Here is a 27,580-nt window from a genome sequence, read left to right on the forward strand (position 1 = left end):
ATTGCTAAACTAATTGTAAACCCATTTTGCATAAAAAGAAGAGTCATATTATTTTTATAAAAGGTAATGGTATTTTTCCAAAAATCGGTGTTGTGTCTTTTGTTTTAGTGGTTATTCACTGAGTTACTGTGAGTGGGTTTTGTAAGCACTTAACCAACGCCTTGAGTTTAGCTGTAACCACTACTGTGCCAGGCTACCATATGTAGACTTGGATACCCTAGGTCCAACATAATTGGTGTTTCAGCGGTGGGATTACGGATTTGTGCTTACACTCACTTAGTAGTAACGCAGTGCCTACCACGGGACCTCACCTGGAGTTTTCTCCCTGCGGCCCTCCTAATCTAAATTTTGCTTTTTCTAAATTAACTACTGGTGGTGGGTGGAGGTTGACCCCAGGTCACTTTTTGGATTCCTCCTGTGTAAAAGTTTATACTCTAAATAGAAATGGAGATAAATGTGGAAGAGCTGGAGAATTATACCGTGACCCAATTGAAGGAATGGTGTCAGCAGCAGGGGGTGTTTTTTAAGAAAGGCGCCAGGAAAGTTGAGCTGCTGACCAGTATCCGGGCATGGGTGGAGGCTCATTCCGGGGAGGAAGTAGATCCTGAGGGGAGTGACAGGGACACTGTCCTGGAGACCGCAACACTGTACCAGGCGGGAGGGGGGAACCTTTTAACAGGCCCTAGGACACCTTCCAGAGTGGGCAGTAGTGTCTCGGAGAGGGGTTTGACCGACGCCGAGTTAGAGGATAGGAGGGAGGAGAGGAGGATGAGAATAGAACTAGCCAGGATGGACATGGAAAGGGAGGACAAGAGGTTGGCGCATGAGCGGACCATCAAAGAGATGGACCTACAAGCCCTAAGCCTAAGAACCCCCAAATCAGAGAATGGTGGCAGCGATACCCAGACCAACATCAGGGAACCCAGACCTTACCTACCAAAAGATATTATGGCATGCTATGTACCCAGTGATGACATTGCAAAATGGCTAGCCACCTACGAGGTTTCACTGAGGGCCCATGGGATCTTGGAAGCCCACTGGGGGGGTGGGTTATATAAATACATGCCCCCCACTGGCAGGGATACTTTGTTGGCCCTAGATCAAAGTGAACAGACCTACTACCCGGCTATGAAGTCAGCGCTGTTAAGAAAGTTTGGGTTGACCCCTGAGAAGTATAGGCAAAAGTTCCGGGGCAGCCACAAACTAGGCACGCAGAACTGGGTAGACTTTTTGGATTACTCTAGGAAGGCCCTGGAGGGTTGGGTGAGAGGCAGCGAGGTAGGGGACTATGAGGGTCTATATGACCTCATACTCAAGGAACACCTACTCGAGAAATGTCTTCCCGAACTACGACAGCATCTGGTGGACAGCAAGCTGACCAGCCCCAGGAAGCTTGCTGAGGAGGCGGACATCTGGGTTAGTACCCGGGTGTCGACTAAGGGGACTGGAGGGGATTCCCAGAAGCATGGACAGGGCGCCCCCCAGAAGAAAGAGGGAGGGGAAAATAAGAGGGAGTTCTCAAAAGGTCCACAAAATACTTCGCAAGGAAGGGGCAGAGGATTCATCCCTAAGAGTAACCCCCCTCGCAACCCTACCCCTGGCCAAAGCCAGCAGCCAAGGGTTGTTCATTGTTTTGAGTGTGGTGGTGTGGGACACTATAAGGGAGATGTGAGATGCCCAAAAAGACCACCCCCTCCCACTGGAGGAAAAGCCCCGGGAATAACTAGTGTAGTGCTCGGGGAGGAGATGCCTTTGGGTAACGGAGGGGAGCGGGCGGGTGTCACTTTAGTGTCCCTGGGAGATAAGGAGATGGTTCCAAAGACCCAACTGCCCTCTAATACTACTAAGTATGAGCAGTGGGTCACCATCAATGGCCGTAGAGGGGAGGCTCTGAGAGATACAGGAGCCAGCATGACTATGGTAAGGAGTCAGCTGGTGTCTCCAGAGCAGGTCATCCCAGATGTACTCCATCCCGCCGTAATGGCTGACGGCAGATTGGGCCACTACCCTGTGGCTGAGGTTCCCTTTGTGTGGGGAGGGGTTGCAGGTCCACTTCGAGTTACCGTAAGCCCTGCCGTGCCTGTTGACTGCCTGTTAGGGAATGATATGGAGCACAATGCTTGGAGGAGGGTGGAGTACCAGACTCACTCTGAGATGCTGGGACCCCCTGACTGGACTTGTGTCAGCACAAGGTCCGCGACTGCTCGAAGGGGGAGTTCACTTACGCTGGAGCCTGGAACAATGGCCCAGCCGGCTGCCAGAGAGGAGAAGGACAGGAGGCCGGAGGACCCTGCCTCGACATCTCCACCTCGTGAGACAGATTGGTCACCTGCGGAGGTGGATCTGGAGTCCACAGGGGAGAATGTTGCTTCCCTGGAGAACCTACCCATCCCTACTGAATGGCATGTGGAGGGAGGTCCTTCCCGGGAAGAGTTCTGCAAAGCTCAGAAGGAGTGTCCTACTCTCGAGGGGCTGCGGCAACAGGCCAAAGCCCAGGCAGCAGGGAACATTGTAGGGAGCTACCAGATTTACTGGGAGGATGGACTCCTCTACAGTGAGCCCAAGGCACCTGGACATGGATCATCCAGGGCCTTGGTGGTCCCTCAATGCTTTAGAGCCTTTCTTTTGGAACTGGCTCATGAGATACCATTGGCAGGACACCTAGGACAGGACAAGACCTTTGCCCGGCTTGTCCCCCACTTCTACTGGCCTTGAATGAAAGTGGCGTCTGATACATATTGTCGGACGTGCGTGTCTTGCCAAGCCAGTGGGAAAACAGGGGTGAAGCTAAAAGCTCCCCTGGAACCACTACCTGTCGTTAGCACCCCCTTTGAGAGGGTGGGCATCGACATTGTAGGGCCATTGGATCCACCAACTTCAGCTGGTCACCGGTTCATACTGGTTTTGGTGGATCATGCCACCCGGTACCCAGAGGCAATACCTCTGAGGACCATCACTGCACCTGCAGTGGCAAGGGCCCTGATGGGGATCTTCACCCGAGTGGGTTTCCCCAAGGAGGTTGTGTCCGACAGGGGGACTAACTTCCTTTCAGCATACATGCGGGCTATGTGGAAGGAGTGCGGCGTTACCTATCGGTTTACCACTCCTTATCACCCACAAACCAATGGTCTTGTGGAAAGGTTTAACAAAACCTTGAAAGGTATGATACGGAGTCTACCTGAGAGCCTGCGGAGGAAATGGGACGTCCTCCTACCCTGTCTCTTGTTTTCCTACAGGGAAGTGCCACAGAAGGGAGTGGGCTTCAGCCCCTTCGAACTTTTGTACGGGTACCCTGTAAGGGGACCTCTCAGCCTGGTGAAAGACGGATGGGAACAGACTCCCAGAAAGCTTCCCCAGGACGTGGTGAGCTACATGCTGGCCTTCCGGAGCCAAATGGCTAAGTTGTGGAAGCAAGCTTCAGACAACTTGGAGGCCAGCCAAGCAGTTATGAAAGAGTGGTATGACCACAACGCTCACCCAGTGGAACTGGAGCCTGGACAGAAAGTGTGGGTAATGGAACCTGGAGAGCTAAATGCCCTCCAGGACCGTTGGACAGGCCCCTTTGAGGTTTTGGAGAAAAAGGGTAAGTCCACCTACTTGGTGGATCTTAAGACCCCGAGGCATCCCCACAGGGTGCTGCATGCCAATCGCCTCAAGCCACATCATGAGAGGCCCGAGGTTGGCGTGGCTTGGATGCCGAGGAGGTAGGCAGCGTGAGCTCGGAGCTCCGTGCCCGATCCCGGAAAATATCCTGAAAATTCATTCGAACCCCGAGATAAAGGACACTATCCGGTACTGGACGGTACTGCGGAGGGTCCGGGACCCGCGGAGGACGACAGTGAGCCTTCCCACAGCAGTATCTTAACTTTGAAAGCTGAACTCGGCCGAGAAGTCGCGGACCCCAAAATGGCGGCGGTGGCATGAGATCGCTTGTGACGGAGACATCTGCCCGGAGACCCACTGAAGACCGCTCCCGGACACGCTAGAGGTGCTGGCGGCCGCGTCGCGCCTCTCCCCAGGTGCCAGAAGGACTTTGGGCGCGCCCTTGGGCGGTGGTTGAGGACCGTCTCCTGATTGGGGTGACAACGGTGCGACAGTGACCCGGAGACGAGAACCCCGGACCTCTGGCGCAACTGGCGCTGGCCGGGCCACGACCGCTCGGTGCTTCCTGCCTCTTGGTGACATTTCTGGACCTGAAAACCCGGCCGGAGGACGGTGCCCGGCGACGCTCGGAGGGCGACCAGGAACACATTTGAGGACCACCGCCCATCCCGGCCCAGATGGGGAAGCCGAAGGGGAAGGGAGATGGCGCGACCGACACTGAGGCGGCGGAAGGAGCGGAGAGAGACCAAGCGGCGTTACAGCGGATGCAGGATCGTATCCTGGAAGCCATCGCCACCACAAAGGATGCCCTGCAGCAAGATATAGCTCAGGTGGCAACGGGCTTGGGCCTCCTGAAGGCCGACCACGACAAACTTAAGGACAGGGTGAAATCCGTGGAGACCACGGTTAAGGACTTAGCCCCGGCCCAGGCAACGGTGAAGGCCCAGATGGCCGACGTGATGGACCGTCTGAAGGTACTGGAAAGGAGGGCTGAGGATGCAGAAAACAGGAACAGGCGCAACAACGTACGCCTAGTGGGCCTGCCGGAGAAAATTGAAGGCGACGACATGGTGGGCTACTTGGATAACTGGCTGCGGACGGAGGTGGCACCTGAAGGTCTGTCCCCCTTCTTCTCCCTGGAGCGGGCACATAGAGTTCCGGCGCGTCCGCCAGCCTTGGGCCTTCCTCCTCGCCCGGTGGTGTTCAAGTTGCTCCATTACCGGGACAGAGACTGGCTTTTGCAGAGGGCGAGAGAGGCAGGGCCCTTTCAAGTGGAAAACAACAGAGTCACCATGTTCCCGGACTACACGTTTGAGACTCAGCGACTTCGGGCAAACTTCCTGTCCCTCAAGCGAGAGCTCCGCCAGGAAGGTATCAAGTACTCCCTGTTGTTTCCTGCCAAGCTAAGAGTGGTGGTGGACGAGAAGGCTTTATTCTTCACGACTTCCGCGGATGCATGGGACTGGTGGGACACTTATAAGGCGGGAACGGACGGTGCTAAGGCCAGGGAGGAAGAGGCCAAGGTGGAAAAGCCGATCAGGCAGTCCCAACGGATCAGAAGGAATCGCAAGAGGACCGGGAAACCATCGATGTCGCAGACTGAGGCGGAGAGGCAGGCGGCCCTACAGGCGGTGGTGGACTTATCTAGAGCCGCCAGGACTCAGTCTGGGAAGGGCACGGATTCGGAGGCCCCGGGAACGGGCTCAGAGACAGGACAATCGGAATTTGGTGGAGCCCGGGGCCCTATTGTGACGCCGCAGACCTCGGGAGAGATACTGGAGGCGTGCTGAACTGGTTTGGCGGAATGGACTCGCTGGTTGGACACCGGGGCGATGGACCCGCAGCAGTGGAAAGACATTGATTGAGGTTTTGGGGATCTGTAATGTGGGGATTGTGGGGTTGAGCGCGCGGGCTGATTTGTTGGAGGTCTTATAGCATTGAGCCGCGCCTTACTGGCCCCTAAGGTCATCGCAGTGGGGACTGCGAATATTACCACCTTTCATTGAGAGGTGGTCGGGAGTGTTGGTTTGGATGGGGGTACTTCCAGTTGCGGGGGGACCTGTCCTGGGGGGGTGGGAGTTGCGAGCAGTTGGGGTTGCTCAGGGGGTTGTAGTTGTTGGAGGGGTTTGGCTTCCTGTTTGGAGAGGGTGGGGGGGAGGGCCCGTGGTCGCGGGACTTAGGCGAACACTGTTCTTTGCTGTATGGTCCGGTTGTGTAGGGGGGAATGGCTAGTACTGGAGCGTTGAAATGTGTGACCTGGAATGTGCGGGGTATGCAGTCCATGACGCGCAGACATAAGGTTCAGGCGTACCTCAAGCGTAGGGGGGTTCACATAGCGTTCCTGCAGGAGACGCACCTAAATAAGCAGGAAGGGGCGGCTCTACAAAAGCGCTGGAGGGGGCAGTTATTCTACACGACATTTTCAGCATTTGCGAGGGGGACATTGATTTGGATACGGGCGGGGGTCCCCTTCCAAGTCTCGAAATCGTCGATAGACCCAGAGGGCAGATATGTGGCGGTGGAAGGAAGGCTGAGAGGCAGGATGATATCGCTCTGTAATGTGTATGCTCCTAATGTAGACCTGCCCGCTTTCTTGTCTAACATCTCGGGCAAATTGGCGGGTTACTTGGCAGGACCGGTCCTCTTGGGGGGGGACTTCAACTCGGTTGAGGATGTGCTTCTAGATAGGTCCCATCCCCCGCTACGCGCGTCCCCAGCACATAGGATCGCCAAGCGTAGATTAGAATGGCAGGAGAGCTGGGCCCTCACGGATGCATGGAGGGCGTTGCACCCCACCACTAGGGACTACTCCTTTCACTCGCACCTGCATGATTTGCATGTGAGGCTGGATGCGTTTCTTTGTTCGGAATGTGTGCTCCCTGCGGTGGGAGGGGCGGAATACTTGGCCAGGACGATATCGGACCACAACCCCTTGTTGATGTCTCTGGAATGGATGGTGACTGTTAACTGCGTGCCAACATGGCGCCTGCAACCTGACACCCTGGACGACTTGTTGTTCAGGGAGGCCCTGAGTGAATGTATCGAGAGGTATTTTGAGGAGAACAGTGGCTCGGCTTCCACGAGGGCGGTTGAATGGGATGCTTTCAAGGTGGTGGTGCGGGGACACTGTATTGGGCACACGGCAGGGGCACGGAAGACTTTGTTGGATGACTTAGATAAGGCTGAGACACGGCTGAGGGATTTTGAGAAGAGGCGCCCGAATCACCCTGAACTGCAGGAGGGGCTTAGCGGGGCGCGGGAGGGGCTGGCGGTAGAGCTAGAGCGGCTGCGTAGTTTCGACCACAAGGCGTACGTGACGAGGGCGCATGCGGAAGGTGATAAGGCGGGGGCGATGTTGGCTTGGCTTGCTAACCCTATCCGGGGGGGAGGGCCGATCATGAGGATCCAGGAGCCAGGGGAGGAGCCTTGCCACTCCCAACCCGGGATCCTGAACAAGTTCCGAGCCTATTATGAAGGGCTCTATCTGAGTGGTGATACGGGAGGGACGGAGGAGCTTGAGGAGTTCTTGGACGGGCTAGAGTTGCCACGAGTGGAGGACTCGGAGGCAGAAGAGTTAGGGCGGCCCATCTCCCTCTGAGAAATAGGTTGTGCTGTGAAACAGATGGCTAGAAACAAGACCCCAGGCCTTGACGGTCTACCGATCGAATTTTATGGCAAATACCTAGAGCATCTTGCTCCGCGGCTGCGCGAGGTATACAACGAGGCGCAGGGGAAGGGCCGACTCCCGGGCTCTATGTGCGAGGCCCTTATGATCCCACTCTTGAAGCCGGGCAGAGAGGGTGCGGCGCTGTCCTCGTACCGTCCGTTATCTATGTTGACGACGGATTACAAAATCCTCAGTAAAATTCTGGCCAACAGATTACTAGTGCACATGACGAGCCTGGTTCATGGTGACCAGTGCGGTTTCATACCGACACGCAATACCACTCATAACATCCGCAGACTCACGAGACTGATGGGTGCGGACTGGCCAGACACCGTCTCCCCATTTGTCCTGTCCATCGACATTGAGAAAGCATTTGACAGCCTTGAATGGGGATACCTGTATGAGGTGATGCGTCGCTTCGGGTTGGGAGACGGATATATACAGTGGACCAAGGTCCTCTATACTGAGGCGGTAGCGAGGGTCCGGGTGGGTGCGCTGATCTCGAGACAATACCCGATCAGGCGTGGCACTAGACAGGGTTGTTCCCTATCCCCGCTACTGTTTGCACTGGCAATGGAACCCTTCGCTGCGGTAGCCAGACTGGGCCGCCACTACGCAGGTTTGCCTTTTAGGGGGAGGCCGCACCTCATCTCCCTTTATGCGGATGACTTGTTGATGTTTTTGGCCGATGCCGGCGCCGAACTTCAGGGGGTGCGGAGGCTACTGGAGCAGTTCGGTAGGTTATCGGGCCTGAGGGTCAACTGGCCTAAATCCTGTCTGTTTCCCCTGAAGCCGGGAGAGCCGTGCCCACTCACTGCTCAGGAACTCCGGTGGGAGCCGCGCTGCCTACATTATCTAGGGGTTTATGTTTACCACACCCCGTCCGACCTGTTGGATGGAAACGTAACTCGCTGTATTAACGCCCTGCGTGGATCTATGGAATTCTGGGCGACTCTACCGCTCTCTCTGGCTGGTAGAATTTCCCTGCTTAAAATGATAGCCCTGCCCAGGCTTTTGTATTATTTTAGGACACTGCCGGTATGGATCCCGAGTTCGTTTTTCAAACGCCTGAGGTCACTGATCATAGCGTTCCTGTGGGGCACGGGTAGGAGACGCATAGCGCTCGACACGCTGTTACGCCCCAAAGATGAGGGAGGTATGGCAGTGCCGGACTTCGAAGGATATTACCTTGCTGCCCAGCTGCAGACTTTTACTCAGGAGGTGGCGAGAGTATATAGAGGTCCCGAGGACGCGAGAGTCGAAGGCACCCCGCGACACGTTCTGGCTTATATTACGCTGCACCAGAGACTCCGAGTGGGAGACCTGACGGTCGAGGAGCAGACTTTCCGGCTATGTTGGGACCGGGCCCGTAAGCGGGCGGGTGTCCGCCTTATGTATGCCCCCGAAATACCGCTGGGAATGGTCACTGCCCTCCCACATGGAGGTGACTGGTCACGCTTGCTAGGATGGGAGGAAGCGGGAGTACACGTGCTGGGTGACCTCTACGAAGATGGGATGTTGCTGTCGTTTAGGGACCTGCAAGAGAGATTTGACCTACCGAGGGGTGACTACCTGCTGCACGCGGCAGTCACAGGCGCCATGCGGGCCCACTGGGGGGAAGGGCTGCAGGAACCAGGTACCTCGATGGCCTGCCAGTACGCCATGATGGCGGCGGGAACCTTTAAGGCCGTCACGTGCCTGTACTCGAGGATGCAGCGGGAGGCCTTGAAACCTTTGGCAGCCCTGAAGGCCAAGTGGGAGCTAGACCTCCAGGTGGAGATACCAGACACGACCTGGGGCCAACTGATGAGGAGGGCGCGGAAGAGCTCGAGGAATGCCAGGTTCCAATTGATCCACTTTTACGTTATCCACAGGGCATACCTCACGCCCGGGAAAATCCAACAGTACTTTGGGGCGACCGACGCTGCTTGCCCCAGATGTAATACAGCGGGGGAGGATCTATGTCATATGCTGTGGGATTGCCCCTCTTTAGGCGACTATTGGCAGGAAGTTGGGCGGGCCCTTAACGGTGCGACGGACAGGGATATCCAGTATACTAAAGCAGTTGGCATCCTTCACTGGTTCCCACACACACCTAGAAATACGATGTCAAGTAAATTTATAGACTTAGGGCTTATCTTGGCCAAGCGGGAGATCACACGAAATTGGAAGTCCAGAGTGGGACCCTCGTATAAAAGATGGTATGGGGAGTGTCTGAGATGGGCCGCGTGTGATAGTACCCTACGATACCAGATGGCCTGGAGGTCGAATGACGAGAAAGCACTGGAAAGGGCGACTGCATGGGAGGTGATGGTGCAGGCGCTCAGGGATGTGGACGATGAGGGGCAGGAAGACGAGAGCGAACTAGCTGGATCAGACCCTAACACTATACAGGAGAACACACCTTAGCGATTGTTTGCTTTCTCTTACAACACACCAGGCACTGATACATGGTTACTCAGGCGCAGCGCGACCACGGGGGAGGGCGGGTAGGAAGCTGGTTTGGAGGGATGTTGGGGTACCGAAATTTGGGGAGGGGGAGGGGCGTAAATCACAAAAGCATTCCAGGGTTATGTGCAAAATGAAGCGGGCAGACAATGTAAGAAGTACGAGTCCAAGACGGAGATGAAGCCGCCCGCGTCAGGAGAGGGGAGATCCCCCCGGACGAAGACTGAATGTTTTCAATTGAACTGGCTCATGTCGTACTAATTTTGCTGAATATCTTGTCTGTACATTTATATTGGTGATGCAATAAAAATTATGTTAAAAAAAAAAAAAAAAATGAGAGGCCCGAGGTTGTCTTAATGATGGTGACCGATGGAGCAGAAGAGGAGGGAAGCGAACCTCTTCCTGATCTTCTCTCGTCCCAAGAAAAGGATGGGTCGGTGGAGGGAGTGATTCTCTCGCCATCCCTGACTCCTGAACAGCAGAGTGATTGCCGCCAGATCCTGGAGCAATTTTCTTCTCTGTTCTCCCTTGTCCCGGGTAGGACCCACCTGTGTACCCATGACGTGGACACAGGAGACAGCCCACCTGTGAAGTCTAAAATCTACCGGCTGTCGGACAAGGTGAAGGCCAGCATCAAAAGTGAAGTCGCCAAGATGCTGGAGCTAGGAGTGATTGAACCTTCTGGAAGCCCTTGGTCTAGCCCGGTGGTCTTGGTACCAAAAGCTGCCCCACCAGGCACCACACCTGAATTGAGATTCTGTGTGGACTACCGAGGCTTAGATTCAGTAACCAAAACTGACGCACATCCCATCCCACGGGCGGATGAGCTTATTGACCGGCTGGGAGCTGCCCAATACTTAAGTACCTTTGACCTAACTTCAGGGTACTGGCAGATTTCCCTTACCGAGGAGGCGAAGGAAAGGTCAGCCTTCTCTACACCTCAGGGACACTACCAATTTCGTGTGATGCCCTTTGGGCTCAAGAACGCCCCTGCCACTTTTCAGCGGCTGGTGAACAGGGTCCTTTCTGGAATGGAAGCTTTTTCTGCTGCTTACCTGGACGACATTGCTGTCTTCAGTAGCAGCTGGGAGGACCATTTGCAGCACCTGCAAGCTGTTCTCCATGCCCTGCAACAGGCTGGCTTGACAATCAAGGCCAGCAAGTGCCAGATCGGACAGGGGTCAGTGGTGTACCTAGGTCACTTGGTGGGCAGAGGGACGGTGCAGCCCCTCCAGGCAAAGATTGAGGCTATCATCGCCTGGGAGCCCCCCAAGACTCAAACTGAGGTCCGAGCCTTCCTGGGCCTCACTGGATACTACCGTCGCTTCGTGAAGGGGTATGGCACCCTTGTGGCACCCCTCACTGAACTTACTTCCAAGAAACAACCCCGACGGGTAGTCTGGACGGAGGCTTGCCAGCGAGCCTTCATGACCTTGAAACAAGCAGTGTGTTCCGCTCCCATTCTCAAGGCCCCTGATTTTGCTAGAGAATTCATTGTCCAAACAGATGCGTCAGAACATGGCATTGGGGCAGTGTTATCGCAGCTAAATGATGAGGGCTTGGATCAACCCGTGGTCTTCCTGTCCAGGAGACTACTCCCCAGGGAAAGGAGATGGAGTACAATTGAGAGAGAAGCCTTTGCGGTGGTTTGGGCTCTGAAGAAGCTGCGGCCATACTTGTTTGGCTCGCACTTCCTAGTTCAGACTGACCACCGCCCCCTTCGTTGGCTGATGCAAATGAAGGGGGAGAATCCCAAGTTGCTAAGGTGGTCCATCTCCCTACAGGGAATGGACTTTAGGGTGGAACACCGACCTGGGACGGACCATGCCAATGCAGACGGTCTATCCAGGTATTTCCGCCTTAGTGATGAGGACTCCCAAGGGGTTGGGTAGTTCTCCCCACTTTCAGCTGGGGGGGACGCGTGTTAGACATGTCTGCTTCTGGGGATGTTCTAACCATTATTATTTATTTTTGTCCCCCTTAGCCTCCCAGAGTTTCTATTTTTATTTTTATATATATGTCCATCAGGATTTTTCAGTGCTGTCAGGGGGCTAGGTGTTCCTTGGCTATGACGCCATTTTTCCCTCATAACCTGTGATGCCTAGTCAGGCCCCTTGAAAATCTAGGGACATCCAGAAACCTAAAATGGTGTCCACCAACTGCCATAACGGACACTACTGGAGGACAGGCCCATAGGCTTACATGAGGAACTTTCCGGAATCATCTAGTGACTTCTGCAGGTCTCAGGCCACCCTATAAAAGGCCAGTGACCAGCAGCCATTTTGTGCTGACCCAAGAGTGGAGGAGTGAGGCAGTGGTGAGAGGAGGTGGACGCACTGGGAGCAGCTAGTTTGTCTTTGAGGCAGACAGTCACTACAGAGAGACGTTCCCCCTTCAGCCTCTGACCAATCCCTCCCCAAACATCAACTGCTGATAAGGAAATTAAGCTACTTGAGAAGGAAGACCCTTCTAAATCTGAGCCCCAGTGAACCCTCTCAGAACACTCTTAACAGAGGGTATCCCTGACTTCCCATACCCAGCGCTGCAGTTACCAGTGTTGTAGAGCAGCTGTGAGCCCCGTGTCGTGGCTGGAGTCCACTGGATGTGCTGTGGTGAAGGCGGGTGTCTGTGGCACCATATCGACCTGGAGAGCGAGTGCACCGATCAGGAGTATACTTTCCCTGGAGCCAGGTGAGGGAAGTGACTGCGTGTGGAGAGCGGCGCTGTATTGGCTGACTGCAGGACCCCGGGGGCACCGGTCGCGTCAGTGGAAGTCAGGAAGCACTTCCGCGCATGTCCTCAGCACGTCCGCTATTGAAAGCAGGAGGGGCCTAGGTTCGGGCAGGCCCAGGAGTGCAGCGTTTATCCTGAGAGGCGAGGTGACCGGCGAGGATCGCGCAGGCGCCGAGGAGCAGCGCGAATCAAGAGGGCGGAGGCGGAGTTGCAGGAGAGCTACGCGCATGCCCGGGAGAACAGCGCGCTCGTCGGTGATCGCGTGAAGAGACGCGGACAGGGGGGCAGAAGCGCCGCATCGGACGCCTCGGTGGAGCACCTAGGGCTGGGGTAGGCTTCTCTGACACGCCTCGTCATCGGCGGGGAGGCTTCCCTGACACCGCGTGACACGGGCAACACCAGCTGAATCGACTACAACGCCAGAAGTAAGCTGGGGAGTGAGGGAGTGGGAGGCAGCTGTGCCGGTATTAAATAAACCCTGTGACTGGGCAGCAAACACGGTTAAGGAGTGTGGAGGCCTTCCCAGAAGACCTTGGGGAAACTTGACTTTAGATCATTAACTCCAGGCACGTTCTGTCAGGTTCTCAATCATCACACCCCTGGAGTTGGAACCCTTAACAGAGAGGTGTAACCATTCAATAAACAAGGGTGGGGAGCCTTATTAACTCCTCTTGTCTCCAATTTAGCTTCTAGTGGCTGTGAGCTCTGAGGACAGCACTGCTGGGGGTAGGAGGTTGTCGTGCTTGAACAAGAGCGCTGAGAACAAGAAGGGTAATGAAATGTACATGCCAGGTCTGTAATGTAAATGTGTAACCTGTATAGTGAATATTACTGACTGTGATGACTGATTGATAAAGTAATTTTGTGAGATTGATAACAGTTTCTACAAAGGAAATGTACCTATGAATTAGCATTCCTAGAGTGGGAAAAATACTGAGGTTGGTGTAACACAGGTGCATTATTGCTAAACTAATTGTAAACCCATTTTGCATAAAAAGAAGAGTCATATTATTTTTATAAAAGGTAATGGTATTTTTCCAAAAATGGGTGTTGTGTCTTTTGTTTTAGTGGTTATTCACTGAGTTACTGTGAGTGGGTTTTGTAAGCACTTAACCAACGCCTTGAGTTTAGCTGTAACCACTACTGTGCCAGGCTACCATATGTAGACTTGGATACCCTAGGTCCAACATAATTGGTGTTTCAGCGGTGGGATTACGGATTTGTGCTTACACTCACTTAGTAGTAACGCAGTGCCTACCACGGGACCTCACCTGGAGTTTTCTCCCTGCGGCCCTCCTAATCTAAATTTTGCTTTTTCTAAATTAACTACTGGTGGTGGGTGGAGGTTGACCCCAGGTCACTTTTTGGATTCCTCCTGTGTAAAAGTTTATACTCTAAATAGAAATGGAGATAAATGTGGAAGAGCTGGAGAATTATACCGTGACCCAATTGAAGGAATGGTGTCAGCAGCAGGGGGTGTTTTTTAAGAAAGGCGCCAGGAAAGTTGAGCTGCTGACCAGTATCCGGGCATGGGTGGAGGCTCATTCCGGGGAGGAAGTAGATCCTGAGGGGAGTGACAGGGACACTGTCCTGGAGACCGCAACACTGTACCAGGCGGGAGGGGGGAACCTTTTAACAGGCCCTAGGACACCTTCCAGAGTGGGCAGTAGTGTCTCGGAGAGGGGTTTGACCGACGCCGAGTTAGAGGATAGGAGGGAGGAGAGGAGGATGAGAATAGAACTAGCCAGGATGGACATGGAAAGGGAGGACAAGAGGTTGGCGCATGAGCGGACCATCAAAGAGATGGACCTACAAGCCCTAAGCCTAAGAACCCCCAAATCAGAGAATGGTGGCAGCGATACCCAGACCAACATCAGGGAACCCAGACCTTACCTACCAAAAGATATTATGGCATGCTATGTACCCAGTGATGACATTGCAAAATGGCTAGCCGCCTACGAGGTTTCACTGAGGGCCCATGGGATCTTGGAAGCCCACTGGGGGGGTGGGTTATATAAATACATGCCCCCCACTGGCAGGGATACTTTGTTGGCCCTAGATCAAAGTGAACAGACCTACTACCCGGCTATGAAGTCAGCGCTGTTAAGAAAGTTTGGGTTGACCCCTGAGAAGTATAGGCAAAAGTTCCGGGGCAGCCACAAACTAGGCACGCAGAACTGGGTAGACTTTTTGGATTACTCTAGGAAGACCCTGGAGGGTTGGGTGAGAGGCAGCGAGGTAGGGGACTATGAGGGTCTATATGACCTCATACTCAAGGAACACCTACTCGAGAAATGTCTTCCCGAACTACGACAGCATCTGGTGGACAGCAAGCTGACCAGCCCCAGGAAGCTTGCTGAGGAGGCGGACATCTGGGTTAGTACCCGGGTGTCGACTAAGGGGACTGGAGGGGATTCCCAGAAGCATGGACAGGGCGCCCCCCAGAAGAAAGAGGGAGGGGAAAATAAGAGGGAGTTCTCAAAAGGTCCACAAAATACTTCGCAAGGAAGGGGCAGAGGATTCATCCCTAAGAGTAACCCCCCTCGCAACCCTACCCCTGGCCAAAGCCAGCAGCCAAGGGTTGTTCATTGTTTTGAGTGTGGTGGTGTGGGACAATATAAGGGAGATGTGAGATGCCCAAAAAGACCACCCCCTCCCACTGGAGGAAAAGCCCCGGGAATAACTAGTGTAGTGCTCGGGGAGGAGATGCCTTTGGGTAACGGAGGGGAGCGGGCGGGTGTCACTTTAGTGTCCCTGGGAGATAAGGAGATGGTTCCAAAGACCCAACTGCCCTCTAATACTACTAAGTATGAGCAGTGGGTCACCATCAATGGCCGTAGAGGGGAGGCTCTGAGAGATACAGGAGCCAGCATGACTATGGTAAGGAGTCAGCTGGTGTCTCCAGAGCAGGTCATCCCAGATGTACTCCATCCCGCCGTAATGGCTGACGGCAGATTGGGCCACTACCCTGTGGCTGAGGTTCCCTTTGAGTGGGGAGGGGTTGCAGGTCAACTTCGAGTTGCCGTAAGCCCTGCCGTGCCTGTTGACTGCCTGTTAGGGAATGATATGGAGCACAATGCTTGGAGGAGGGTGGAGTACCAGACTCACTCTGAGATGCTGGGACCCCCTGACTGGACTTGTGTCAGCACAAGGTCCGCGACTGCTTGAAGGGGGAGTTCACTTACGCTGGAGCCTGGAACAATGGCCCAGCCGGCTGCCAGAGAGGAGAAGGACAGGAGGCCGGAGGACCCTGCCTCGACATCTCCACCTCGTGAGACAGACGGGTCACCTGCGGAGGTGGATCTGGAGTCCACAGGGGAGAATGTTGCTTCCCTGGAGAACCTACCCATCCCTACTGAATGGCATGTGGAGGGAGGTCCTTCCCGGGAAGAGTTCTGCAAAGCTCAGAAGGAGTGTCCTACTCTCGAGGGGCTGCGGCAACAGGCCAAAGCCCAGGCAGCAGGGAACATTGTAGGGAGCTACCAGATTTACTGGGAGGATGGACTCCTCTACAGTGAGCCCAAGGCACCTGGACATGGATCATCCAGGGCCTTGGTGGTCCCTCAATGCTTTAGAGCCTTTCTTTTGGAACTGGCTCATGAGATACCATTGGCAGGACACCTAGGACAGGACAAGACCTTTGCCCGGCTTGTCCCCCACTTCTACTGGCCTTGAATGAAAGTGGCGTCTGATACATATTGTCGGACGTGCGTGTCTTGCCAAGCCAGTGGGAAAACAGGGGTGAAGCTAAAAGCTCCCCTGGAACCACTACCTGTCGTTAGCACCCCCTTTGAGAGGGTGGGCATCGACATTGTAGGGCCATTGGATCCACCAACTTCAGCTGGTCACCGGTTCATACTGGTTTTGGTGGATCATGCCACCCGGTACCCAGAGGCAATACCTCTGAGGACCATCACTGCACCTGCAGTGGCAAGGGCCCTGATGGGGATCTTCACCCGAGTGGGTTTCCCCAAGGAGGCTGTGTCCGACAGGGGGACTAACTTCCTTTCAGCATACATGCGGGCTATGTGGAAGGAGTGCGGCGTTACCTATCGGTTTACCACTCCTTATCACCCACAAACCAATGGTCTTGTGGAAAGGTTTAACAAAACCTTGAAAGGTATGATACGGAGTCTACCTGAGAGCCTGCGGAGGAAATGGGACGTCCTCCTACCCTGTCTCTTGTTTTCCTACAGGGAAGTGCCACAGAAGGGAGTGGGCTTCAGCCCCTTCGAACTTTTGTACGGGCACCCTGTAAGGGGACCTCTCAGCCTGGTGAAAGACGGATGGGAACAGACTCCCAGGAAGCTTCCCCAGGACGTGGTGAGCTACATGCTGGCCTTCCGGAGCCAAATGGCTAAGTTGTGGAAGCAAGCTTCAGACAACTTGGAGGCCAGCCAAGCAGTTATGAAAGAGTGGTATGACCACAACGCTCACCCAGTGGAACTGGAGCCTGGACAGAAAGTGTGGGTAATGGAACCTGGAGAGCTAAATGCCCTCCAGGACCGTTAGACAGGCCCCTTTGAGGTTTTGGAGAAAAAGGGTAAGTCCACCTACTTGGTGGATCTTAAGACCCCGAGGCATCCCCACAGGGTGCTGCATGCCAATCGCCTCAAGCCACATCATGAGAGGCCCGAGGTTGTCTTAATGATGGTGACCGATGGAGCAGAAGAGGAGGGAAGCGAACCTCTTCCTGATCTTCTCTCGTCCCAAGAAAAGGATGGGTCGGTGGAGGGAGTGATTCTCTCGCCATCCCTGACTCCTGAACAGCAGAGTGATTGCCGCCAGATCCTGGAGCAATTTTCTTCTCTGTTCTCCCTTGTCCCGGGTAGGACCCACCTGTGTACCCATGACGTGGACACAGGAGACAGCCCACCTGTGAAGTCTAAAATCTACCGGCTGTCGGGCAAGGTGAAGGCCAGCATCAAAAGTGAAGTCGCCAAGATGCTGGAGCTAGGAGTGATTGAACCTTCTGGAAGCCCTTGGTCTAGCCCGGTGGTTTTGGTACCAAAAGCTGCGCCACCAGGCACCACACCTGAATTGAGATTCTGTGTGGACTACCGAGGCTTAAATTCAGTAACCAAAACTGACGCACATCCCATCCCACGGGAGGATGAGCTTATTGACCGGCTGGGAGCTGCCCAATACTTAAGTACCTTTGACCTAACTTCAGGGTACTGGCAGATTTCCCTTACCGAGGAGGCGAAGGAAAGGTCAGCCTTCTCTACACCTCAGGGACACTACCAATTTCGTGTGATGCCCTTTGGGCTCAAGAACGCCCCTGCCACTTTTCAGCGGCTGGTGAACAGGGTCCTTTCTGGAATGGAAGCTTTTTCTGCTGCTTACCTGGACGACATTGCTGTCTTCAGTAGCAGCTGGGAGGACCATTTGCAGCACCTGCAAGCTGTTCTCCATGCCCTGCAACAGGTTGGCTTGACAATCAAGGCCAGCAAGTGCCAGATCGGACAGGGGTCGGTGGTGTACCTAGGTCACTTGGTGGGCAGAGGGACGGTGCAGCCCCTCCAGGCAAAGATTGAGGCTATCATCGCCTGGGAGCCCCCCAAGACTCAAACTGAGGTCCGAGCCTTCCTGGGCCTCACTGGATACTGCCGTCGCTTCGTGAAGGGGTATGGCACCCTTGTGGCACCCCTCACTGAACTTACTTCCAAGAAACAACCCCGACGGGTAGTCTGGACGGAGGCTTGCCAGCGAGCCTTCATGACCTTGAAACAAGCATTGTGTTCCGCTCCCATTCTCAAGGCCCCTGATTTTGCTAGAGAATTCATTGTCCAAACAGATGCGTCAGAACATGGCATTGGGGCAGTGTTATCGCAGCTAAATGATGAGGGCTTGGATCAACCCGTGGTCTTCCTGTCCAGGAGACTACTCCCCAGGGAAAGGAGATGGAGTACATTTGAGAGAGAAGCCTTTGCGGTGGTTTGGGCTCTGAAGAAGCTGCGGCCATACTTGTTTGGCTCGCACTTCCTAGTTCAGACTGACCACCGCCCCCTTCGTTGGCTGATGCAAATGAAGGGGGAGAATCCCAAGTTGCTAAGGTGGTCCATCTCCCTACAGGGAATGGACTTTAGGGTGGAACACCGACCTGGGACGGACCATGCCAATGCAGACGGTCTATCCAGGTATTTCCGCCTTAGTGATGAGGACTCCCAAGGGGTTGGGTAGTTCTCCCCACTTTCAGCTGGGGGGGACGCGTGTTAGACATGTCTGCTTCTGGGGATGTTCTAACCATTATTATTTATTTTTGTCCCCCTTAGCCTCCCAGAGTTTCTATTTTTATTTTTATATATATGTCCATCAGGATTTTTCAGTGCTGTCAGGGGGCTAGGTGTTCCTTGGCTATGACGCCATTTTTCCCTCATAACCTGTGAGGCCTAGTCAGGCCCCTTGAAAATCTAGGGACATCCAGAAACCTAAAATGGTGTCCACCAACTGCCATAACGGACACTACTGGAGGACAGGCCCATAGGCTTACATGAGGAACTTTCCGGAATCATCTAGTGACTTCTGCAGGTCTCAGGCCACCCTATAAAAGGCCAGTGACCAGCAGCCATTTTGTGCTGACCCAAGAGTGGAGGAGTGAGGCAGTGGTGAGAGGAGGTGGACGCACTGGGAGCAGCTAGTTTGTCTTTGAGGCAGACAGTCACTACAGAGAGACGTTCCCCCTTCAGCCTCTGACCAATCCCTCCCCAAACATCAACTGCTGATAAGGAAATTAAGCTACTTGAGAAGGAAGACCCTTCTAAATCTGAGCCCCAGTGAACCCTCTCAGAACGCTCTTAACAGAGGGTATCCCTGACTTCCCATACCCAGCGCTGCACATACCAGTGTTGTAGAGTAGCTGTGAGCCCTGTGTCGTGGCTGGAGTCCACTGGATGTGCTGTGGTGAAGGCGGGTGTCTGTGGCACCATATCGACCTGGAGAGCGAGTGCACCGATCAGGAGTATACTTTCCCTGGAGCCAGGTGAGGGAAGTGACTGCGTGTGGAGAGCGGCGCTGTATTGGCTGACTGCAGGACCCCGGGGGCACCGGTCGCGTCAGTGGAAGTCAGGAAGCGCTTCCGCGCATGTCCTCAGCGCGTCCGCTATTGAAAGCAGGAGGGGCCTAGGTTCGGGCAGGCCCTGGAGTGCAGCGTTTATCCTGAGAGGCGAGGTGACCGGCGAGGATCGCGCAGGCGCCGAGGAGCAGCGCGAATCAAGAGGGCGGAGGCGGAGTTGCAGGAGAGCTACGCGCATGCCCGGGAGAACAGCGCGCTCGTCGGTGATCGCGTGAAGAGACGCGGACAGGGGGGCAGAAGCGCCACATCGGACGCCTCGGTGGAGCACCTAGGGCTGGGGTAGGCTTCTCTGACACGCCTCGTCATCGGCGGGGAGGCTTCCCTGACACCGCGTGACACGGGCAACACCAGCTGAATCGACTACAACGCCAGAAGTAAGCTGGGGAGTGAGGGAGTGGGAGGCAGCTGTGCCGGTATTAAATAAACCCTGTGACTGGGCAGCAAACACGGTTAAGGAGTGTGGAGGCCTTCCCAGAAGACCTTGGGGAAACTTGACTTTAGATCATTAACTCCAGGCACGTTCTGTCAGGTTCTCAATCATCACACCCCTGGAGTTGGAACCCTTAACAGAGAGGTGTAACCATTCAATAAACAAGGGGGGGAAGCCTTATTAACTCCTCTTGTCTCCAATTTAGCTTCTAGTGGCTGTGAGCTCTGAGGACAGCACTGCTGGGGGTAGGAGGTTGTTGTGCTTGAACAAGAGCGCTGAGAACAAGAAGGGTAATGAAATGTACATGCCAGGTCTGTAATGTAAATGTGTAACCTGTATAGTGAATATTACTGACTGTGATGACTGATTGATAAAGTAATTTTGTGGGATTGATAACAGTTTCTACAAAGGAAATGTACCTATGAATTAGCATTCCTAGAGTGGGAAAAATACTGAGGTTGGTGTAACACAGGTGCATTATTGCTAAACTAATTGTAAACCCATTTTGCATAAAAAGAAGAGTCATATTATTTTTATAAAAGGTAATGGTATTTTTCCAAAAATCGGTGTTGTGTCTTTTGTTTTAGTGGTTATTCACTGAGTTACTGTGAGTGGGTTTTGTAAGCACTTAACCAACGCCTTGAGTTTAGCTGTAACCACTACTGTGCCAGGCTACCATATGTAGACTTGGATACCCTAGGTCCAACAGGGCCAAACTCAGAAGGTAAATTATTTGACAAAAATGAACCTGATTGGTGTATCTGATCCTCTCTCCATATTAATCAGCCTAACATTGCATCTAGGTCCGGGTATGTGTCGACCATAGTGTTTTATTAGCGCCTAACACTTTTTGGGCACTTTCTACTTGAACATTTTTAAATTCGTACCTGTGTTTCCCCTTATTGGAATTTTTGTCAGTTTAGTGTCATTTTGTTTATTGAATTTTACTCTATTTTTCTACTTCATTTGGGGATCTTTTTTGTTTGGCATTTTGACTTAATTACTGTTTTGGTACTGCATAAATAATTTGCCCTAAATTTAGTCTGTCTGCTCTGTGCCTTAGCTACCAGTGGGTTGAGCTCAGGTTAATTTAATGACTTGGAGGGTTCACCCTGAGAAGGGCTGTGAATATTCCTTGAAATTGGCAGCTGTCCACTCCAAATAATACTTTAATTTCTTACAGGCAAGTACTTTTAATCTGTAATTGATCACCATGCGTAGATAGTTGAACTGTTTTACTCTATAGATTTTAATATTTTTGACTCCGTGCATAGGTGACCTTTTAGTTTGAGAATATCATGTTTTCAATATTGTGTGTCCTATTTTAAGGTATATGTCATTGTTATATTCACCTCAGTTAGTTAATAGTCTCAGTAGCCCAATAACTGCAATGACTAGAAACACTATGTCATCTGCATAGGTTAGGCGTGAAATGGATCACAAGCCTAATTTTGGTAGAAATAGTTTTTTCTCAAATATGGTAAGTCAGTGAGGCATAGACAGTAATGTATAGGTATGACAATGCACACCTGCTTTAGTGTGTCAGACGTTGGAATCTTTGTCGGCATACTTCAATTAGTTGATAACTCACCCCTGTCCTCGTTTGAATGTGGAACTATATAACTAGTATCAGTAAAGCACTATCAATGTCCCAGTTTTATAGTTTGGTCTGCAATCTCAATATATCTACCTGATCAAATGCTGTGCTATATTCCACACAACATCCAAAAGTGTTGTCTTTAGAGTTGGACAAGCATTTACTGTCTAATGAAGCTGAAGTAAATATGTCTACTAAATCTCTCTGCGTCACTCTAGATGTGAAACTTAACATGAAAGTCAATGCCACGGCAAAAGGAGCCCAAGTCCAGCTCGCTATCTCAAAACTTGACTACTGCAACTCTACTCACAAGTATTCCTAAACTGCACTCTGCTCCTAACAAAGCAACTTTGCATTCCACTGCAAGCTGACCACTGGAACCTTACAGTTTTACCACATCTCACCAGTCTTGCTCACTCTGAGGTGGCTACAAATAAAATCACAAACCATCTACAGACTATCATGCATCACACATAAAGCAGTTTTTCTGGGAACCACCACATACCCTGCATAAATACTAAGATTTCAAGTGTTCAGCAGTTTCTTAGGAGGAAAGGCAGTTTACTCTCTCAAATACAAAGATTGTATAAGGAAAATACCAATAAATCATCTTTGTCAGGAAACACTGCGAGGTTGTGGTACTTCATTGCATTGGTCATTAGGTCAGTTGCTCCATATGACACTAATAAATGTTTTGAAACTGCTTTTTGAACAGCAATGCCCATTGCAAGAAGGGTTTTACCTAACTGAAACTCTGAAACAAACTCTGTGAATGAAAATACTCAGACTTTATAACATAGCTCCTTGTCCTATTACTGAAATCACTTTTTTGTGACTGTTCATTAATATAGAACATATATGTGTAAAAACCTCTTTTATTGCACACTGTAACATACATCCCACCAATACTTATATCTTCTATACTCTTCACCTTTAATATGTTACTTGTTCTATCAATTTTTAAAAAATCTTTTTGTTGTTTTAATAAGATATGTTTCAGATATGTGTCAAATCATTCATGCATTATCAAAATGTCTCTCCATATCTACCCACATTCGTTTAAGCGGCTACCATTTCCAATATTTAGCAATAGGATCACAACATCAATCGCTTCCTATGTCGCAATCTCGAATAGTAGATCCACCAGGCCACCAGATCTTCTGATGTTTTTTAGCACAGCCCCATGCTTTTTATTGGTTCCTCTGATTTCGAGCAGTAATCCCTTCTGCACCTTTCTCCCAGTGTTGGGGCCTACCATCTCTGAGCTATGTCCGTTTTGGCTACCAAAAGCCCCACACCCACACCATTCAACGGACAGGCACTTACTTGCCCCTCCCATTCGTCAATTATACCCATTGGGACACTTTGGGATCAGAATTGACAGGTTTTTCCCACTATCTCCCCAAGGGTTTGGCAAATTCACTTCCGGTACTGTGAGCAATGACTGGGCGGTCTCATATAGTATACAGGGAGGTGCTGTTCGGGAATTGGCAACGAAAACAGGGATTAGGCCTCCTACCCATCTTCCGCAGCATGGTCTAGGTGGAAGGAGATTCTGGGAAAATATTTAAATTGTATCAGCCGGAGGCGTGCAGATATGGCATGGGTACGAGAAGCAATCTTTGCTCCTGTCCTTTCTCCTTCGTCCAATTCGCTAATGTCACACTCCCATTTTTCTCGTAATTTACTTAGAGCCTGGGTGTATTAAGTACCAGTTAACCATTAATCCTTTAAATGTCTTTTCTTCCCAACCATCCCATTGTTACTTTAGACTCCAAGACTCTAATCTCTGGCACGTTTGTCAACTTGCCTTTAAATGCCTCTAAAGGATGACGGATTTGCAAATAACAAAAAACTGGATTTTGCATAATGTAAATTCGACGGCTAACATTTGTACGTGGCTGGAAGCCCAGATGTCACCTAGCTTAGAAATACTATGAGGTGCTAGGCTTGGAATCCGTCAACCCTTGTACCTCGAGGAGCCATGCCATAAAGAGTCTCTTTAATCAGTGCTGTCTGTCACCTAATGTGTTGCCGGGCATCTTGTCAGCACATCAGCTGTGTTTTTGTTAGGTGTGGAAGTGTGGGGGATTGTTTATCCGCCCAGTATTCAGTACAGGTCATGCATTTCCAAGAGATCTAATTCAATTCTGACTACAGGGTCGTTTCTGTCGCTGAAAAGCCAGCGCTTAGTGGAATTAACATGTTTCTTTATTCTCTCCAGTTATCCTAAATTGTTCCAGACTTGTACAAACAGGTGGTGCTGTAAAGTGCTCAGCCAACCTGTGGGTCATGATCGTGCTATGAAACTAAAATACATATATAAATAGAGGGGAAGCTGATTGAGGTGAGGAGAGCTGGCAGGCTCATAGAGGTGGGACTACTGGCCCCTCAAGCGAGCCAGTTATGCTGCTGCATAAAGAGGTTAATTGTCGTAAAGCCAAGAAATTCCATAAGTCTTGTTGAAGAGGGAATAAAAAGTATCCACACGAAAGTCGCTTTGAGTAACGCAACTATTGTTTTCTTACTTAACTGTAAAATGTTCTTGTTACTTTTATTTTTGCCACTTGCATTTGATTTTTAAACTTTATTGTCTTCATCCTGGCCCTCATCACCTCTGAATGGCTTGGCATGCCTGGAGCTCTGTCATGTATCCAGATATTGGGCCAGATGCACACAAGGAGTACAGCTGCACCCATAGATTTACATCTACGTTGGGGTGCAGATTTACTGCCTTTTCATATTCACCATTCGTAATGGAATCTAAAGGAATGTCAGGTGAATGTTCCCACAGGCTCCTTTTCCTGCTTTGTTGAGTTCTTCATTGCAGAGAAGTCCACAGAGGGTGACCGTAGCCTTGGACCACCCATTTTCCACTTGTTGAGGGGTTTTAAGAGTGCAGGTTTGAATCCACACTTGTAAAACCACTTACACCCACTACAAATTTCTTTGAGGAATGCTGCCAGGGTAAAAAAAGTAAATAAGGTTGTATATTTGTTCAGGTGACCAAATTTACCTTTGTGAATTGGGCCATTGAATCTAGAGCGATATTTGTGAGTGGGTGAATTTGCCACTGCACATAGTATATGGTTGCTGAGTTGTCTCTAGGTGAGGCCAAACACCAGACATGCCTGTAGTTCCATAAGCACCAGTAAGCAACCATATTTCATGTGGCCAAAGGTTATAAACAATTATTACAAATTCCTAATTGTACTTAGTTATCACTTCATTTTTCATACTGTCATTTAGGAAAATGTTGCCAAGGAAACATGAACTTTTACAATTTGTATAGGTATTGCTCAACATTCATTTTGTCATTGTTGACCTTAGTCTTCTTTTTCCAGTTAGTGTCTCCTCTGGCAAGCCTTGTATCAATTTTTTGGACAATCCAGAGGAATGGGATACTCGGAATACTATGACCAGGATTTTGCTGACAATTCAGGTATGGCTGCAGAATATAATAATATAAAATATATTATATAATAATAAATATGTTTTTGACAATACCATTTCATCATTTATGGTTCGAATTAAAAACATTTTCAACGTTAATGAAAATAGCTAAAATTATACCTCCGGGAATAAAGTCTAGAGGCAGTGGGTGAATGTGAATGCATTCATAAAGCCTCTGTGGCTTCAGTGCTATACGGATCTGTCTGTTGTGGTAAAAATGTTGTGCTTTTGTATATCATGCCAAAGGATAGTACACATTTCTGTGTTTATTTTGAGGTTTCCAAAAGAGGATAAAAAAAAAATTTGCAACTAAGTTTTCTTTGTTTTTGACTTGTTTCCATGTAAGGCATGATTTAACCCCATTAAGCGCTACCTCCCCAGTGCTGCCGTCAGCCATTGGCCGACGGCATTCCACCCGCGCACAGAAACGCCCGCACCGCGGCGAAATTAACGCCGCGGTTAACGGGTTAAAGAAAGATGCAGGTATCGAGTTAATTGGAAAACCTGGGAGAACATAACTGGCGTTGGCCACTTTAGCAAAGCCAAGAGGTCTAACTTGCAGTTTGAGTTACAGCAAAGCAGACCTGTTGGCTTTGCCAGTAGTTGTCATCAGTAAGTCAAGTGACCTACAAACGTGCTGAACAGCAGCAGTGGCCCGGCCGCAGGTAGACATAGAATCTCTAGGTGTGCTGAAAGATAGTTCGAGGCTTCAAGGTGGCCATCTTGGAATGGCGCCATTAGGCAGTGGCCCAGGGACAGGATGAAGGGAGACTCTAGGCATGCTCAAAAGTAGCAGCAGCATAGCAGCAAAATGACAAGGAACCACTGGATGTGCTGAAAAGCACAGTAGGAGAGGGGGCTGCTGGGCGCACTGAATGGTAAATGGCCGTCTGAAGTCTTGCAAGAGTGGTTATTCTGAATGCTCATCTAGGGAATCATTCCATCGTCATTTTAAAGGCACTTGGTGACCATTTTAGGGTGAAACTGGCCCTCGAGAGCTCAGAAAAAAATGCAGTAAGAAACAAAAGAAAATATTTTGTGTGTTGCATGTGAGAGATATATATTTCAGTGTTTGATGATTCAGTGCACATTGCAGACAGAAAAAAGTTATTTCATTATTGCGACAGAAGGATACATCCAAACAGCCAATAGCATGAGGTGAGAGAGAAGTATTAGTTTGGGCGGTACCTGCGCTGACTACATGTATATGCTAAAGTAAGTAAAACAAGACCTAGAAACAGCAGTTATGGGCACTGAAATAAGAAATGCGCCAAACGTTGTACAACAAGACCTTTTTTCAAAATAATTCTTATTAAAATAAATTGCTATTTAATGTTACTTTACTTTTATTTTAATTTACTTTACATTCTGTATATCTATTCAGTGTATTAAACCCTCATATTTTTATTTTATATATAAATATATGTATATAATATATATATATATATGTTGCCACCAAAGTATTTCCACCACAGAAATCACCGCACTCCGAGAGAACAATAAATTGAAATCTTTTTTTACTGCAAACGTGCAATTATTCACACTTAAAGCCACCACCGACGCGTTTCAACCGACACAGCTCTTGTGCATGGTCATGTGAGTCCTTTTACCATTTCTCTATTTATAGTATTTCCCAGCACAGCTTATTAAGAGGCATTCTGGGATACAAAGATTCTGCATGTTTCTCATAATGTCTGTTGCACATCTATGTCTATCTTTGTTCATTATTATTTACAACACTTGTATTTGTTGTTGTATGTCCCATTACAGTGGCGAGGCTCATTATTTTCTATGTTTCATTCTCATCAATTTCACACTGGATTATGATGGTCACGTTTCCCTATTTGATGACTAACACTACAACTGTCGATATGGCAGCATAGCGGCATTAATGCAATCCAGCATTTGAATTTAAAGACCGCTAGAGAGAACCAATATTGTTGTGCACACCCTGTATAGCGAATTCGAACCACTGATTGTGAGTTGCAATCGGATTTGGTAGATCTGTTGCACTTCTACTGGCTTTGTTAATGAAAAAAAATTAACAACAGATTATAATTTTGGAGGTGAGAGCAGCCAAACGGCTACAACGACCGGAAACGATGTTCCAGAAAGGAACAGAAGGAAATAAGAGGAATGAGGAAAGGGGTACCGTTCAAACAGGTACCAAAAATCTGAAATAATTATTTGGATAGTTGCAAAAATTGTTAAAGAAGGAAATAACAAAAAGTTGGGAAGTGATTACCTTAGAAAAGTACATAGAGTGTGATCGTATCCCGAGAGGCCTGAGAATATTTACCTCACCTAACCATCCTGACACAAAGCCTGAAATGCTAGAAGAGTGGGGTAAAAAGAGCATGCAGTGCTCTAAAAATATGGTATTAATAATAATCAAATATGCCAAAAAAGATATGGAAGAACTGCACAAATCAATTTCTGAAATTGAACCTCAAAGTGCGGCATGAAAACAGGAAGATTAAAGCAACACATAAGAAAACACATGGAAAAAAATCTTGACAGACATGAAACAGAGGTGGAACAGCGGAAACAAAGGAAATTTAGGAAGGATGAACA

The 27,580-nt window shown here is 50.4% G+C and overlaps 1 protein-coding gene across 1 annotated transcript in view; it reads left to right on the forward strand.

The window, feature by feature from the left end:
- UBE2U (ubiquitin conjugating enzyme E2 U) overlaps positions 1-27,580 on the forward strand; it is a 198,554-nt gene that overhangs the window by 71,862 nt on the left and 99,112 nt on the right. The window contains 1 exon segment of the mRNA XM_086925322.1: positions 24,898-24,995. Coding sequence (XP_086781448.1) covers positions 24,898-24,995 — 98 coding nt within the window.

The sequence above is a fragment of the Lissotriton vulgaris genome, chromosome 1_1, assembly GCF_964263255.1.
Source record: "Lissotriton vulgaris chromosome 1_1, aLisVul1.2, whole genome shotgun sequence".
In the NCBI taxonomy this organism is placed as follows: Eukaryota; Metazoa; Chordata; class Amphibia; order Caudata; family Salamandridae; genus Lissotriton; species Lissotriton vulgaris.